Source organism: Cebus imitator, unplaced genomic scaffold, assembly GCF_001604975.1.
Source record: "Cebus imitator isolate Cc_AM_T3 unplaced genomic scaffold, Cebus_imitator-1.0 Scaffold265, whole genome shotgun sequence".
In the NCBI taxonomy this organism is placed as follows: Eukaryota; Metazoa; Chordata; class Mammalia; order Primates; family Cebidae; genus Cebus; species Cebus imitator.
In genome coordinates, this window is record NW_016107580.1 from 2,806,722 (window position 1) to 2,824,387 (window position 17,666).

At 43.2% G+C, this 17,666-nt stretch overlaps 1 protein-coding gene across 3 annotated transcripts in view; it reads right to left on the reverse strand.

The window, feature by feature from the left end:
• The window catches only part of TUB (TUB bipartite transcription factor), an 88,259-nt gene that overhangs the window by 52,625 nt on the left and 17,968 nt on the right, over positions 1-17,666 (reverse strand). Inside the window, exons 1-2 of one of the 3 annotated variants that reach the window (XM_037728432.1) lie at positions 15,725-15,894; positions 15,071-15,118 (exon numbers count right to left, since the gene is read on the reverse strand). The exons of the other annotated variants lie outside the window; for them this stretch is intronic. Of the exons in view, the coding sequence (XP_037584360.1) occupies positions 15,071-15,118; positions 15,725-15,879 (203 nt within the window). The 5' untranslated portion in view covers positions 15,880-15,894. Of the gene's footprint in view, positions 1-15,070; positions 15,119-15,724; positions 15,895-17,666 lie in introns of those variants that run through there. 3 annotated transcript variants of the gene reach the window in all.

Below are 17,666 nucleotides of genomic sequence, written 5' to 3' on the forward strand. Positions count from 1 at the left end.
GGTACCAGACGAAGATGAATTCTGGGACAAGTATTTCAAACTTTTGAAAACAAACAATTACGGAGGTAGAGGAATCACTTAGCAATACACAAAAAAAGATGAGATGCAACCAACTAATTTTGCAAGGTAATCAAACCCTGATGTAAAAATCTGACTCTCCAAAAACCTAAAACTCTACTACTTAATAGCCTTATTAAAATATATATTTAGCATTCTAAATAAAATATTAACAAATAAAACCTAGAAGTAAGTTGAATGAAAAATGTAACATGCACCATATAGAGCTCATTCCATTTCCAGAACTGGAAAGATGGTTTATATATGAGTAACACTATTTATGTAATATATCACATTAATAAGCCTAATGAGAAATGTCATATGTTAACAGATACCAAAAAGGTCTTGGATAAAAGTCAGCACTCATTTCTGGTTAAAAGAAAGTTATCAGCAAACTAAGAACAGAAGTGTAATTGACAGGGTAAAGAATATAACTAAACTTTTTTTTTTTTTTAAGATGGAGTCTTGCTCTGTCACCCATCCTGGAGTACAATAGCATGATCTCAGCTCACTGCAACCTCCGTCTCCCAGATTCAAGTAATTTTCCTGCCTTAGCCTCTTGAGTAGCTGGGATTACAGGCCCACACCACCACGCCCGGCTAATTATTATATTTTTAGTGGAGATGGGGTTTCACCATGTTGGTCAGGTTGGTCTCTAACTTCTGATCTAGTGATCTGCCTGCCTCAGCCTCCCAAAGTGCTGGGATTACAGGCATGAGCCACTGCACCCAGCCTAAACATTGTTTCATAAGTTCTAGCTAATGTAATAATTAATTTTTTTACATAATTATTAGGAAAGAAGATAAACTGATCATTATTTGTTTATCCAACTGTCTACCTGGCAAAATATAAGAAAAATAACTGAAAAACTATTAGAACTAATGAATACATCAGTGGCATTAATTAATACGCAACTATTCATAAATAAATGGTTTTTCTAAATATCAGAAACATCCAATTAAAAAATATAATTTAAAAGGTCCTATTCACACAAGCAACAGAAAAAAAAACCTATCTAGGAAAACTTCATAAGAAATGTCTTGGACATATGTGAAAACAAACTATAAATTTTTACTTATATTAACATCCTTGATAAAAGGAGATGCATCCCCTGCTCCTGTAGGAAATTCCAATTTTGTCAAATAAATTGACAGGTGTGATCCCATTCTAATCACAAATGCAGAATATTTTTCAACTGGACAAATTTATTCCAAAATTCATCTGGAAAAATAAGCCAATTTTCCAAGTTAGCCAAGACAATTTTGTAACAGTAAAGGAAAGAGGAGGCATTTGCTATGCCAATTATCAGACTGTGCTATGAATCTGCAATAATTCATCTGTACTAGGAATCTGTACCAAAAACAGTTGTGTTGATGTGAGAATGACCAATAGACCAATGTGGTACAGAAATAATTCCATGTCTATAGAGGAAATTAGTTTACGATAAAGATGCCCTTTCAAAACATTGAAGAAACATCTAATTTTTTTTTTTTTTTTTGAGTCGGAGTTTCGCTCTTGTTACCCAGGCTGGAGTGCAATGGCACGATCTCAGCTCACCACAACCTCCGCCTCCTGGGTTCAGGCAATTCTCCTACCTCAGCCTCCTGAGTAGCTGGGATTACAGGCATGCACCACCATGCCCAGCTAATTTTTTGTATTTTTAGTAGAGACGGGGTTTCACCATTTTGACCAGGATGGTCTCGATCTCTTGACCTCGTGATCCACCCGCCTCGGCCTCCCAAAGTGCTGGGATTACAGGCGTGAGCCACCGCGCCCGGCAGAAATATCTAATTATTTAGCAAGTGGCTCAGAGATCAACTTGCTATCCATTTGGGGCAAGGTAAATAAAGTTTTATCTCTATTGGGGCAAATAAAGTTATATCCCTATTTTATAACACATACAAAAACAAATAACAGAGGAGTAAAGATTTATCATAAAAAAGAAAACCAGGCCAGGTGCAGTGGCTCACGCCTGTAATCCCAGCACTTTGAGAGCTGAGGCAAGTGGATCACAAGGTCAAGAGTTCAAGACCAGCCTGGCCAACATGGTGAAACACTGTCTCTACTAAAAATACAAAAATTAGCTGGGTGTGATGGCAGGCACCAGTAATCCCAGCTACTCAGGAGGCTAAGGCAGGAGAATCACTTGAACCCAGGAAGAGGAGGTTGCAGTGAGCCGAGATTGCATCGCTGCACTTCAGCCTGGCAACAAGAGTAAGACTCCATCACAGAAAAGAAAAGAAAAGAAAAGAAAAGAAAAGAAAAGAAAAGAAAAGAAAAGAAAAGAAAAGAAAAGAAAAGAAAGAAAAGAAAAAACTATAAGTAGAAAATGTTAGAAAGTATTCTTCTAGTCATGTGCAGGGAGTGGGGAGCTTTGCTACGCATGTTCCTAAATCCAGAAACCATAAAAGTTTATTAGGTAAAAATCACCATCTTCTATATGGCAAGAGGCACTGTAATTGAAGTGAGTGCCAAGCTGACGAATATGCAGTGAGGGTGGCCTTTCAGATGCTGCTGGGGACAGAGTGGATTGACAGCCTTTCTGGAAAGAAATGTGATCATATGAACATATCAAAGAACTTTAAAGAGGTTCATTCTTTTTGAGCCATTAATTTCATTTCTCTGAAGCTATTCTTAGAGAACAATCCAAAGAGTATAGAGGTTTATGTACAAATACATTCATCATTGAGAATATAGAAATTATGGAAAGAACCAAAATAAAGGAATGATTAAATTTCAACAAATCCTTAAGAGAGCTATTATATAGCCATTAAAAACAATATTTGTTCAATAATATTTGACAACATGGGAAAGTATGTTACACGAAAAATTTAGATGACAAAACAGTTTACACAACTTCGTTTGGATACAGGCACACACAAACATCCACAATTGCCACTTGCGAACTAACTCATACTGCATATTTTTTTCATATAATACCCGAGATTATTTTCGAAGTAGCACCTAAGAATTTAAACCCTTTTTTTTTTTTTTTTTAGTAACAAGAGCAAAACACAAAACAAATAAAAAACAACTTCATTTTCAGCATCCACTCTGAGACGCTCCCAGCTCCACTCCCTGGGCTTCCCTCCAGACGGGTCCCAGTGGAACAACTAGTCCTGGGCATTAGATACTTGAAAGTTTCCTGTCTCACCTTGAGTTTAAGCTTTCCCTCTGTCCTAATGGTCCCACTGGTCTCTGTCTGGATAATCTGTGTGCAACTGTCTCATGAGATCACATCCCCCAAAAGGATGCAATTTTATTGTGGAACCAGTAATAGTTAAGAGGTTGTCGAAAGCATAGGAAGAAAGAGCTAAGTGGCAGGACAGCAGAAACACATTTTCTTTAAGGTCTTCTAGTTAGATGCTACTTATTATTACTATTATTTCTTTAAGGTTTTCTAGTTAGATGCTACTTATTATTACTATTATTTCTTTAAGGTCTTCTAGTTAGATGCTACTTATTATTACTATTATTATTATTATTATTATTATTATTATTTTGAGATGGAGTCTCGCTCTGTTGCCCAGGCTGGAGTGCAGCAGTGCGATATCAGCTCACTGCAACCTCCACCTCCCAGGTTCAAGTGATTCTCCTGCCTCAGCCTCTCAAGTAGCTGGGATTACAGGCATGTGCCACCATGACCAGCTAATTTTTTTTTGTATTTTTAGTAGAGACGGGGTTTCACCATGTAGCCAGGATGGTCTGGATCTCCAGATCTAGTAATCCACCCACCTCAGCCTTCCAAAGTGCCGGGATTACAAGCATGAGCCACTACTTCTGGCTTGATGCTACTTATTTGTAAGATAATAGACTTCATTGAAGGGAAAAATAAAACAGTACTTTAACCAGGATATTTTATTTATGGAAAGTTTTTCGGCCTTATTCACTTTTTAAAAAAATGAATTAAGGGTTACCAAGAATGGAAGCGTAAGTAAAAGATTAAAAAGCAGTACATGAATGAAAAGATGCTCAATGTCATTATTCACCAGGAAAATGTAAAGTGAAACCACAAGACCATACACAACACACTCTCCAGAACAGCTAAAATGAAAAGATGGAGGAGACCAAGTGTTGGTGAGGATGTGGGACAACTGGATTCATATTTTGCTGGTGAAAGTTACTGGTACAACCATTTTGGAAAACTTTGGCAGCACCCACTAGAATGGAACATATATTCAGCAATTCCACTCCTAGGGACATACCCCATGGAAACACATACACGCATGCACCAAAAGATATGTACAAGAATTTTCACAGAAGCACTGTTTGTAATTGCCAAATACTTTAAACTTCCCAAATGCCCAACAACAGTAGAATGCACATACAAACTGCAACAATCACACAATGGAATACTATACAGCAATAAATAAACTACGATATAACTACATGCCTGACATACATGTACCTTGCAAATTAATATTGAACAAAATAAACCAGACTTGGGGAGTAGATCATAAATTATCCCACTTATATAAATATCAAACACAGTCAAAATTAATCTATGATGTTAAGAGTCGGGATCACTGCTTTGGAAGGGTGCATTTATCAGAAGAGGGCTCAACATGGGCTTCTAGGGTGCAAGCAATGTGTTTCTTGGTCTGGGTAGTGTTAACATGACTGTGTTCAGCTGTGCAAATTCATCATAAGCTGTCCACTTATAATTTGTGTATTTCCATGTATACTATATATACTTCAATCAAAAGTTTAAAGATGAAAATCAAAATGTCAACAGGAATTACCTCTGGATGTTGGGACCATAGGTCATGTTATTTTTCTTCCTTATATTGTTTTAGATATTCCAAATACACACACACACACACACACACACACATACACACACACACACCACATAATGCACCATGGCTCTAAAAGGTGCTGTGAAGGTGGCCTGGGCAAGAAGCCACTACTTCTTTTCCCGAGGAGTATCCATTGTCTCTTTCCTGGGCCTCAGCCAGTGGTTCTCAAATCTGCCTGGACATCAGAATCACCTGAAGAGCTATTTAAAATTCAGATTCTTGGGCCCTACTCCCAGTGACTCTGATTTAGTTGGTCTAGGATGACTTCCAATATGCCACCCTTTGAGTTCTAAAATACCAGGACTACACACCACAAAGTCTGAGCTGTGGAAGCCTCAGCTCTCCCTGCTGGATAGGGCTTGGGAAAACCTGCCTGGGGCACTAAAAGTCCCCCTTGGGTTGGGCTGTGAAATGAAGACTATGCCACAGGGTTTGGTAGCTTCCTAGAAGGGCAAGAATTTGGAAAGCCCAAGGTAGCCTATGCTTTGGGCAGACTAGAGAAGAGAGATGATGACAAAGTGGGTAAGAGCACAAATATGGAGTCAAAGAGACTTGGGTTCAAATCCTGCTCTGCAGGAAGCTCTCTGTCTTTGAGGTTAACCACTCTGAGCCTTAGCTATACCATGGGAATTCACAGGGATTCCCTTATCTCTTTGATAGAATCGTGAATATTAAATATGATCATGTATGTAAAACACTTAATACAGAGCCTGGCATGCAGTAATGTCATAATGATATGTGCTATATATAATATTATCATACTTAATTGCATATTATATTTAATCTTACATATAATTATATAACATTACATATTATGTAGAGAAATATATTAATTGATATTGAGTATGAATAGTCCAAATTATGGAATATCTAATGCTCTGATGATTGTCTTAAAAAATACAGCTTTGCCGGGCGCGGTGGCTCAAGCCTGTAATCCCAGCACTTTGGGAGGCCGAGGCGGGTGGATCACGAGGTTAAGAGATCAAGACCATCCTGGTCAACATGGTGAAACCCCGTCTCTACTAAAAATACAAAACATTAGCTGGGCATGGTGGCGCATGCCTGTAATCCCAGCTACTCAGGAGGTTGAGACAGGAGAATTGCCTGAACCCAGGAGGCGGAGGTTGCAGTGAGCTGAGATCACGCCATTGCACTCCAGCCTGGGTAACAAGAGTGAAACTCCGTCTCAAAAAAAAAAAAAATATATAGCTTTCAGCCAGTCATGGTGGCTCACGCCTGTGATCCCAGCACTTTAGGAGGCCAAGTTGAGGGATTGCTTGAGACCAGGAGTTCCAGACTGGCCTGGGCAACATAATGAGACCCTGTCTCCACAAAAAAGAAAACAAAAAAAATTAGCTGGGCCTGGTGGCATCTTCCCACAGTCCCAGGTACTCAGTAGACAGAGGCAGGGGGATCACCACATTCCAGTCTGAGTGACAGAACAAGATTTCATCTCTTAAAAAAAAAATCTAAAATACACCTTCAACTATTGTAGTCCCTTTTACTCTTTAAATTAAAATATTCACTCACTTATTCATTCATTCATGAAGTCTTTGAAAGCTTGCCTCACCAGGTGTTAATTATGTGACCTTAGGTAATTTACTTAACTACTATGTGTCTATGTTTTCACCTACAAAATGAGAATGATAATAGTACTCGCCTCACAGGGTTACTGTGACTATTAAATGAGTGAACATGTGTAAATGGCTTAGAACCCTGTGTGGTATAAGTCCTCAACAAATGCTGGCTATTACTACTCATTTGAAAATTATTTATTGAGTGCTCACTGTGTACATGCATGGTAGGCTGAGAACACAACAATGAAAAAGAAAAAGACATGGCCCTGCCTTCATGGTGCTTTTAATCAAATGACAGTAAAAGATATAAGTAATTATTGAAATGGATGAGCAAATGGGACTCTTCCTAGCAGAGTTATATTGCATGATGGCATATCACAGTCATCAAAGACCTTCATCACATCCTATTCTAAAATCTCTTTTCAAGAAAAATGTCCTGTGATGCATCGGGCTCTTTGTGGCACAATTTCTAACCCACATGCAGGAGATGGTACAGCTGAGAAACCTAAAGCCCAGTCACCCCAAGGACCCTCCCTGGGGCTCAGGCTCCATGCAGGTTTGGATGATTCATCAGGGTTCCTGTGAAACAAGAGGTATAAAAAACAGCGAGGTCCTTAAGTCTAGCCCCTATGCAGTAGTGCAGGCATGAAGCACAAACCCTCAAGCCCAACATTGCCTGAATCTAGGAGGAAGGCCCTGCTACATGCAGCCCCTCTGCTATTGTGATTCGAGGTCACTTGAGGGCAGTTAGCCTGGGATCACATTTCCACTAGCCATAGCTCCACACCTCCATTCCTTCATCTAGTGCTCTTACAATGAGGACCTACTTTGCGCATGGCTCTCTGCTGAGGGTACTGAGACAAGCAAGACTTGTTCTTACCTCAGGGAAATCACAGCCCAGTAGTAGATTCAGATAGAATCATGATTGATATAAATTTACTAAGATTTGTGATAGAGTTTAGCACTGCATGTGATTGAGGACATCTGAGTAGGCTTCTTGGAGGAGGTGATACCAAGTCTTGAAGGCTGATGAGAAGTTTACCAGGTAAAGACAGGGAAGAGCACTACATGTGGAAGGAGCCACAGGTGAAGCCCAGAAATGGAAAAGAGTCCATGAGTTTGGGAGGCTGGTGCAGCTGACAGTGGGGAGAGGCAGGAGAGGGGACAAGACAATGCTGGAGAATGTAACAGGAGCCAGATAGTAAAGAGCCTTTTGTCTCCATCTAGAATGCGGGGCTCTGTGCTAAAGCTTTAGAGCAAGCTTGTCCACCGTGCAGCCCGCAGCCTACATGTGGCCCAGGATGGCTTTGAGTGTGGCCCAACATAAATTTGTAAACTTTCTTAAAATATTATGAAATTTTTTGCGATTTTTAAATAAGTGAATCCGCTGTTGTTAGTGCTAGTATATTTTATGTGTGGCCACGACAATTCTGCATCTTCAGATGTGGTCCAGGGAAGTAAAAAAAAATTGGATACCCCTGCTTTAGAGAATCCATTGAAAAACACCAAGTGGGGATGATATGATCCCAGCTGTGCTTTGGAAAAATGACTCTGGCTACTGTGTGGCCCATGGCTTGGAGTAAGACAGGCTGGAGGCGAAGAGGCAGTTTGTAGGCTGCTATATAGTCACTTAGACTGAACATCGACCTAGGTTATCTGGTGGCCAGAGAGAAAGAAAGTGATGTGCAGATTTGGAACTAACAAATAATATGAAACAGAAAGGATTTTATTTAAATATCAGGGAATGGTGAAGAAAAGGTGATGGTGACCTTTAAGATTTGGGACTGGGTTTCCCTCAGGAGATAGGAAATAGAAGGCAAGGGACAGGTTGATGAGAGAAGATGTTAGTTTGGATGCATTGAGTTTGAGCGGTCTGTGTGGTATCCAGTTGGGAATGTAGGGTAAGCACTTAAAATGGTGAGCCTAAAACTAAGGAGAGACTTCTGCCTTCAGTCACAATGGAGTAACAGGGCCTAGATTTACGTTTCTGCCTTAACAATGAAAAACCAGGTGAAATAGATGAAACAACAGTTCAGACATTGGACAAGGGGCAGTGCAAGGCAATGATCCTGAGGAAAGAAAGCAAACCAGGTGAGCCCTGCGAGTGCCCTGATTACTCCCTGGAAAGAGTTTCCAGGAGAAAGAGCTAGAGTGAGAGAGCAAGAGATTGGGAAAGAGAAGGAGGGATGGAGGGAGGGAGAGAGAGAATGCGCAAATGTGCTTCGGAGGCCTGCAGAGGGCTTCCCTCATGTCTGGCTGAGTGCTGATCCGCACAAGCACGTGAGAAAATGACCCAAGGCTGGGGAATGAACCACTAGAGAGAAGAAAGCAGAGCAATCTCAGAAACTCACAGAAGGCTGGGAACACTCTGAGTTCCAACAACTCCAAGTAGAAAGACATCCTAATACACAGAACATCAAATCAGGGAGGGTCCTCAGAGGAGCACTCTTCAGTAGTGAGGCCAACTTAGCCCTCGGCTAAGGGCTGCTCTGGACCTCCCTAACAAAGCCTAAAAGAAAATCGCAGAAGGATCCAACTGATTCCAGGTTTAGGTTGAATATCCTTTATCCAAAATGCCTGGGACCAGAAGTGTTTCAGATTTTAAATTTTTTTCAAAATCTGAACTTTGTATTATACTTACTGGTTCAGCATCCCTAATCTGAAATGCTCCAATGAGCCCTTCCTTCAGGCATCATATTTGCTCTCAAAAAGTTTCAGATTTTGGAGCATTTCGGGTTTTGAATATTTGGGATACTCACCCTGCAACTTAATTGTTTGTCAGAACAAAGCCCAACATTAACTATTTAAAGGATAAAACAAAGCCCAACATTGTAAAATCCAAAACATTTATCATCTAATCAAAAATCACCCAGGCATTCAAAAAAGGAAGAGAAGAGGATACATAACTAGAAGAAAAATCAATCACTAGTGCACATAATAAGAAATAGATATTTGGTCTTTGTCCTCAGTGCTTGACACAGAGCTTCTAAAATCCTTGGAAATTCTTGCATGATGATAGGAGCATCTTTTTTATTTTCAATAAGCCACTTTTAACCATACCTGAGTTTGTTCTAATGAGGTGACTCTTAGTGGGCTCCTGGATAGCTTAATGATGGGGGCTGGCTGCCAGAGGAACCAACCGTGTGATTAGAGGATTAGAACTTGCAGCCCACCCCTAAGCCACTGGGGAAAGGAGAAGGGCTAGAGATTGAATTCACTCACCAATGGTCGATGATTTCATCAAATGTGCCTGTGTAACAGGACCTCCATAAAACCCTAAATGGCGGTTTGGAGAGTTCCCGGCAGGTAAACGTTATCAGGGTGCTGGTGAGGTGGCACACCTGGAGAAGTCACGGAAGCTCCACGCCATTGCAAACCTTGCCCTAGGTGTCTCTTCCATTTGGCTATTCCTGAGTTGTATCCTTTATAATAAACCAGTAAATAGTAAATGAAGTGCCTTTCTGAGTTCTGTGAGCCATTCTAGCAAATGTTCATACCTGAGAAGGGGTCCTAGGAACCCCCAATTTATAGCCAGTTGGCCAGAAGGACAGGTGGCAACCTGGGACTTATGAAATGGGGAAGTCTTGCGAGACTGAGCCCTTAACCTGTGGGGTCTGCGTTAACTCCGGTTAATAATAGCACCAGAATTAAACTAAATCGCAGGACTCTCGGTTGGCATCCAGAGAGTTGCCAAATTGGTTGTTGGTGTGGAAAGAAACCACATATTTAGTGTTAGAAGTATTGTGGGTAAAAACAGTACAAGTAGGAAGATACCTAGAAATGACACAGATGACAGAATTAGCAGACAAAAATGTTAAAAGAGCTATTATAAACTTACTCCATGTAAAGAAGATAGAGGAAAATATGACTATGATGAGAAGAGAAATGAAAGATGTAATTAAGATGCAAGTCAAGCTTCTAGAGATTAGAAACACAGTATCTAAAATAAAAAATATGCTTTATGGAATTAGACACTGCCAAAAAAGATCTGAGAATTCAAATACATAGGTAGAAATACTTCAAAATAAAACACAGAGAGAAAAAATGCTGAAAAATGAAAACCAGTGTATCAGTTAACTTTGGAAAAATATTAAGTAAGCTAACATACACATACTTGGAGTTTCAGGGGAAACAGCAGAAAAAATATTAGAAGAAATAATGCCCAATGTTTTCTCAAATTTAATGAACACCACATATCCAAGAAACTCAAAAGACATTCAGTGGAAGAAACATGAAGAAAACCACACCAAGACATTGTATAATCAATTGTTGAAAGCCAATGATAAAAGGAAAATCTTAAGAGCAGCCAGGAAAGGGGCAGACGCCCATTCTAGACAAATGTATTCAACCTTGTATTGGAGGCTTTAGCCAAGATGATGAGGCAATAAAATGAAACAAAAGGCATCCAGGTTATGAAGGAACAAGTAACACTATCTTTACTCATACAAGACATAATCTTGTGTAATGAAAATCTAAGTTATCCACTAAAAAACTGTAACTAATAAATAAGTTCAGCAAGTTTGTAGGATACAAGATTATCACACAAAAGTCAGTTATAGTTCTATACACTTGCATTAAGAAAACAATTCAATTTGCAAAAGAATCAAGAAGAATAAAACATTGAGGAAAAGACTTTTAAAAAGACGTGCAATATTATACACTAAAAATTACAAACTTCTTTGAAAGAAATTAAAGAAGACCTAAATAATAAATAAGACATCCTGTGTTCATGGATCAGAAGACTATATATTATTAAGACGGCAATACTCTTCAAACTGATCTACAGATTCAATCCAATCTCCATTAGAATACTGGCTGGTTTGTTTGTGCAAATTGACAAGCTGATCCTAAAATTTGTAAGAAAAAATTAAGGGATACAGAATAGCTGAACAACCTTGAAAAAGAACAAAGGTGGAGAACTCATCCTGATCTCAAAACTTACCACGAAGCTCTGTAGTCAAGGCAGCGTGGTAGTGGTATAAAGACAGACATACAGGTCAATGCAGTGGAATTGAGAACCCAGAAATAAATTTACGGTCAACCGATTTTCAACAGGATACCAAGACCATTCAACAGAGGTTAAATGGTTTTTTCCACCAAATGGTGCTGGAACAACTGAATATCCATATTCAAATGAATGAGCTGGGACCCCTACCTCACAACAATAACAAAATTAACTAAAAATGAATCAAAGACCTAAATGGAAGAGCCAAAACTATGAAGCTCTTAGAAGAAAACATAGGAAAAACCTTTGTAAGAAATCTTATGGTTTCTTACATATGACACCAAAAGCACAAGCAACAGAAGGAAAATTAAAAACAGGCAAAAACATTTTTGATCGTGGGACCATTATGCAAAAACTTTCCAAAAGCAGCTTTCATAAGAAGGAAACTAGATAAATTAGACTTCATAAAAATGTGAAATATTTTGTGTTGCAAAGGACACGATAAAGAAAGTAAAGGCAACCACAGAATAGAACAAAATATCTGCAAACCATATATCTGATAAGCATCTTGTTTGTATCTGGAATATATAAAGAATGCTTACAACTCAATAATAAAAAGGCAACCTAATTTAAAAAATGGACAAGAGATATAAACAGACATTTTTCCAAGGAAGATATACAAATGGTCCATAAGCACAGTATTAGTCATCATTACTCACCAGGGAAATGTAAGCCAAAACCACAATGAGATACTACTTCACACTCACTAGAATGACTGTACTTAAAATTACGGCTAATAACATGTATTGGCAAGAATGTGAAAAAAACTAAGACCCTCATACACTGCTAGTGGGAATGTAAAAAGCAGTAACCACTTAGGAAAACAGTCTGACAGTTCCTCAAAAGGTTGAACATAGATCCTAGGCATGTACCCAAGGAGTGAAAATATATGCTTATATAAAAATTTGGACACAAGAGTTTATATCAGCATTATTTATAATAGCTAAAATGTGGAAACACCCAAATGTTCATCAATTGATGAATGGATAAAGAAAATGTGGTTAACCCATACAATTGAATGTTATTCAGCAGTAAAAAGAAATGAAATATTGATAAATGCTATGACATAGATGAAACTAGAAAATATTATACTAAGGAAAGAAGTCAGTTACAAAAGACCAATATTATGTGATTATATTTATATGAAATGTCCAGAATAGGCGAATCTATAGAGACAGAAAATAGATTAGTGGTTGCCTAAGGCTGGGGGGTGTAGGAAAAAGGGGAGCCTGCAAATGGGCATGGGTTTTCATTGCAGGGAGTAATGAAAATGTTCTAAAATAGATGGCAGTGATGGTTGTGCAACTTAAAACCTTTGAACTGTACACTAAAAATAGGCAAATCGTATGGTGTATGAATTATGTCCCAATAACTAGGTTTTTTTTTTTTTAACCTTTCTGATGACTTTCTGCAGAGGCTAATGTGAGAGCTTTGAAACAGTTGTGGAGGAACTGGAGCAGGCCCAGGTCACAGGACCGCTGGGCATTGCTGGGGGCTTGCTGTAGGCTGTCGACCCTGAATTCGGACTAACGTCAGTTCATGAAGGAATTCCCCCCACCGCCTTAAACCAGGACTAAAGAAAGCAGGCAGTTACCATGTTCTAAGGTTGAGGTAGGAGACCAAGCGGCCAGATGGTGAGTGGTGGGCAGCCAAAGTGACAGGCAATAGAGCTCAGATAGGACAGGAGCAAGAGTTGATTCAGAGTGAGGGGGAAAACTAGGGCCCAGGGGCCTGAGGTCTCTATGAACAGAGTGGAGGTTTGGGAGACACAATTCATAGGAGGTACACGAACATGAAGATTTCACACGTGGAACGGTTTCAAACAATCCCAAGATGCCAAGTAATGGGTGGATGAAAGGGAGATGACATTCTTCAAGTTGAAGACAATAAGCCAAGGTTCTCTTGCTTTGCTGTAGCCCTAAGTGGCTAGGTCATTAACTTTCCCACTAATTATGGCTATTCCAAACCTGCAGAGATAGGCTCCTATAAGTCAGCCATCAACCCCAAAGATGCCTGGCTCCTCACCTCCCTGCTTACAGCCCTGTGTCACCATGGGGGAAATACCATGCTTGTTGGCACCATCTTGAATTGTGCAGTTTTACCTGATATTAAGGGATACTGGCAGAGCCTTTCAACATGAAGTAGAGAGGTACCAAATCCCAGAAATGAGCTAGCCCAGAAACCCAGTGTGGCCAAGAGTCCCTGCCAGGCAGCCATCAGCTGTAGATATACAGTCCACACTATGCTCAGAGCCTCCATTCACATAAGGCAAGGTCATAGCCAAAGGACTACTCACTCCTGAGAAGCACCCTGACTCCCACACAGTGAGGCTGGCTCCCTCACCTGCAGTGCAGAGAAAGAGCCCTGAGCAGGGGGCCTGCGTTCTAGTTCCGAGTCTACCGCGAACTTGCCGTGTGACCTTGGTTCATAACCTGAGGCCTGTTTTGCCTGTTACACGAGCGGTTGGGTGTGGGATCTCAAAAACTTCTTGCAGCCTTGAGAGTGGGTTCAGGAAAGAGGCTGTCATCAACTTACATCACTCAGAACACACCAGCTGCACACGCCAAAGGAGCTGAAGTTTCAAGCCTCATTAAGAGTCATCACAGCATAGTCATCCCTTTGGGGTTCACTACTTGTACCCCTCCTCCTTCTCCTGCTCCTTCCCAAGAGCCTGTGAAGTAGGCTCAAGTGATACACCCTCCCCCGCACCACCATCTTTCTCTTCATGAGATTTTCTTTAGGCTAAAAAGTCAACCTGGCTTGAGGCCATGTGTAGGAAAGGACAGCAACAGGGCCCCTGCCACAAAGGCCACACCCGAGACCCCTGGCTCTCCGCAGGGCTCCCCTTTTAGGGCACTATCGTCACAAACCTCATCAGAAACCTGGGACTGACATCCATGAGGAGGCGAAGCAGAGCCCCTGGTGCCTCCGGTTTCTCTGGCCTGGTCCCCTGGAAGGACAGGCAGACTTCCCAGGCATTGGGGACACTCAGCAGCTATTCTGCAGCTGGGAACAGGATCCTGTCATCTTGCCTCATCTGTACACAAGGCAGCACCCCTTCCTTCAAGGGGCACTTGTTTGTGACTATCCCATGGGCCAAGAAACATATCCTTGGGACCCCAACATGCATAAATGATAAATGAGGTCCTGGTCAGGAGCCTTAGGCAAGACCCACCTCGTGACGGTAGAAGGCAGCCTGGGGCGGGGCAACGGGAGGAAGGCAGGGGGGCTGGAGGCTCTGCCACCATGATTCCCTGTGTGGTCCTAGGCTGTGATGTGACCACATGTAGAGGACACCTCTTTTGTGAGAAGGCCTGGCTGAGAGTCCCAGGACAGGCTGGTGAACAGAGCCCAGGCCTCTGGGGCTGCTCATCAGCACCGCCCAGCTAGAGTCAGGGCAAAAAGACCACAGGAGAATCCAGGAGGACAAACCAAGGCCACAGCAGTCACACACAGTAAGAGCAGGCTTGGCCCAGTGGTCACGCCCTCCCCAAAATCCCATTCCACACACGCACCCCGGGCGCATATGGGGTCCGTGGCCCATGAGCCACCCACGTCCTCCTCCCACCCCCTCGCAGTCCCCTGTGGTTGGCCCTTTCCCAGGGCTGGCGCCCTCCTCCCCTCCAGCTCACCGAGCGATCTCCCTTCCTTCCTTCCAGTACTTCCTCCTGGTTGTTCTCCTGAAGAGGAAAAGAAGGGGTGACTCTCCACACCCTTGCAGCCTCACCTCATCATCCCTGCCCGCTGCCTGACCTGGTCACTCAGGCCTCCCTCAGGGTCCTGGTCTCAGCTGCCTCAGTGGGTGAGTTACGTGACGGATCAGGGTGGAGGGACTTCCACAGAGTGCTCGCTCTGTGGGCCCCGGATAGCAGGCAGGCAGGCAGTCCAGACGAGGGCAGTGGTGACCCGAGCCATGGGAATGAAGCACTGGGGGGCGGGGGGGGACAGGCAGAAGCTGGAAGGAGGAGCCCACCAGAAGATGCAGAGGGCCAGAGTGCGGAGCTGCCAGAGCCCTGCAGGCCAGGGGAGAGGCCCTTACTCCCATGGCGGAGGAACCCCCTGAGGTCCTGGGCAGCTCCTGAGTAATGAAGCCTCCCTGATCACCTGTCTGGAGCATGAGGGGTTTGGAGGGGTGACCTGTGTGGGCCCATGTGGTGATAGGGGAGCAGCACCAATGGGAAGGAGGGGACTTGGAATGGAAAAGGGGTGAGGTCAGTGAGGGTGGAAGGGTGGAGCTGATGTAGGGGTGGGGCCCATGGGCTAAAGGCAGGATGTTGAAAGCTTACCGATCTCTTCGGTGGCCCCGTTTCAGGGGCCCAGGTTTCCTGTGCTGCTTTGAATGCTGAGATCCCATGGGCCGGGGAGTGCCTCCTGGGAACAAAATCCCTGTCTCGGCAAAGAAAGAAACCCAGAGAGCAGGCAAAGGTGTCCGGGCCCCCATTGTGGCGAGAGGATGGAGTGGGTTTGGGGGATGGTCCCACTTCAGGCTACACAGTAAGACCTGGAGCCTGTTGAAATTTCCTGTATTCGCCTCAGGACTGAAACCAGCACAAGCCCACTTGGGTGTCTCCCTTCATCACCGTGGCAACGGTCAGACTAACAACCACCATCACCGATTCATCAGGACATGGACTCTTCTGCTGGTCGCAGTCCCCCTCCCAAACCCTTCAGGACCAGACTGAATCCTCAAGGTCTCAATGGCCATGCCACACAGGGACACTCAATTGCTGGTTTCCATGGCAATGCAGAGGCCAAGTCTCCCTGCATCTGTGGGTTACTATAGCAACCCAGGCAGAGCCAAGTGCACTAAGGATAAAGGCCCCATCTGAAGGAACCACAGAGGACACATTCACTGCTGCTCTCTCTGTGGCCAGCCCTGTGCTAGGGCTCAGGCTGTATGCTGGGAGGTCCACACATCGTGCCTTCTAGGGACTGATGGAAGCTCTAGAATTTGCTTGTCTGTGTCCTCAGCCTCCTGTCCCCTTGCTTCACCTGAAGTTCACCTGGTTGATCCTATCCACTCGCAAGGCTTTGCCTCCCACAACTCTTACCTTAAGAATATCCAAGCCCGCATCGTGGGCCCAGCCCTCTTATAAACTCTACCTACCTGCTCTCTGGACACCCCGGGTGTCCCACAGCACCACACATTGGGGTATGCAGATTAGAATTCCTGTGAGTCTGACTGTTGACTCTATACATTCTGTCTCTGTGCATGACATTACTCAGCCCCTTGAGGCACCACTGTAGCTTTCTGCTTTTCCCTGCTCACCTTCCTCTGCCAATCCGGACAATCATGAAGCACTTCTGATGCCATCCTCTTAGCATCTCTCAGTTCTATCCACCTCGCCTTCCCTAGGCCACTTCTGAGCTGACACCTCCCTGTCTGTTGCCCAGATCTTGGCATCATGATGGGTATCTACATCTAACTTGCTCCTCCTCTCAAATCCATCCTTCAACTGGCAGCAGAGTGAGCTTCCTAAGACCATGTCCTCCCAGCCCACTCAAACCCTTCAAAAGCCCTCCACTGCCTCAGGACAGAATCTAAGCTGCTTTAGTCTGCCCGATGATTCTGCCAAGTGTCCAGTCTTATCTACTACCAGACCCTGGCTTTAACTCTGATGACATCGTCTTCTGCCTCTCCCTGCTCTCCCTCCAGCCCCACTACTTTCCCTCTGAGACTCAGGCCGGCACTTTCGCAAGCACAGCATCCTCCCTGCAGGTCTCCTTCCTGCCAAAGCTCTCGGGTTGGTCATAGGGTTAAACCAAGGAAAGCGGACCAGGAAAAAAGGTGAACTTAGCTGTAGATGAAGCCAGCTTCCTCCAGGGAGGCCCATTCTTACGTTAAGGTTGGACCATGGGGCCCATGCTGAGGCTTGTGCCATGACACCCTGGCGGACAACCGGGGAAAGATGGTCAAACAGAACCTCAGGGCTGGATAAACTGCATCTCTCAAGGGATATAGCTCCCCGGGGCAGGCAGCCCTTTTGAAGTTAAGCTGCTGGGTGGTGACTATGAAACCTCTTCATACATACTCTGAGCATCAGGATGCTTGCTATTCCCAGAGCAGTCCCTCCATCTCTGCGGCTGGCCATTGCTGCTTCACTGAAAGCTCAAACATGCTCCCTTCGGTCCTAGTTCTGTCCTTCAGGGCCCTGCAGAACATGACTCTTCAGTCTGTCACAGTGCTTTGCATTAGTGCATTTATTTATTTTTTTTGAGACAGTCTTG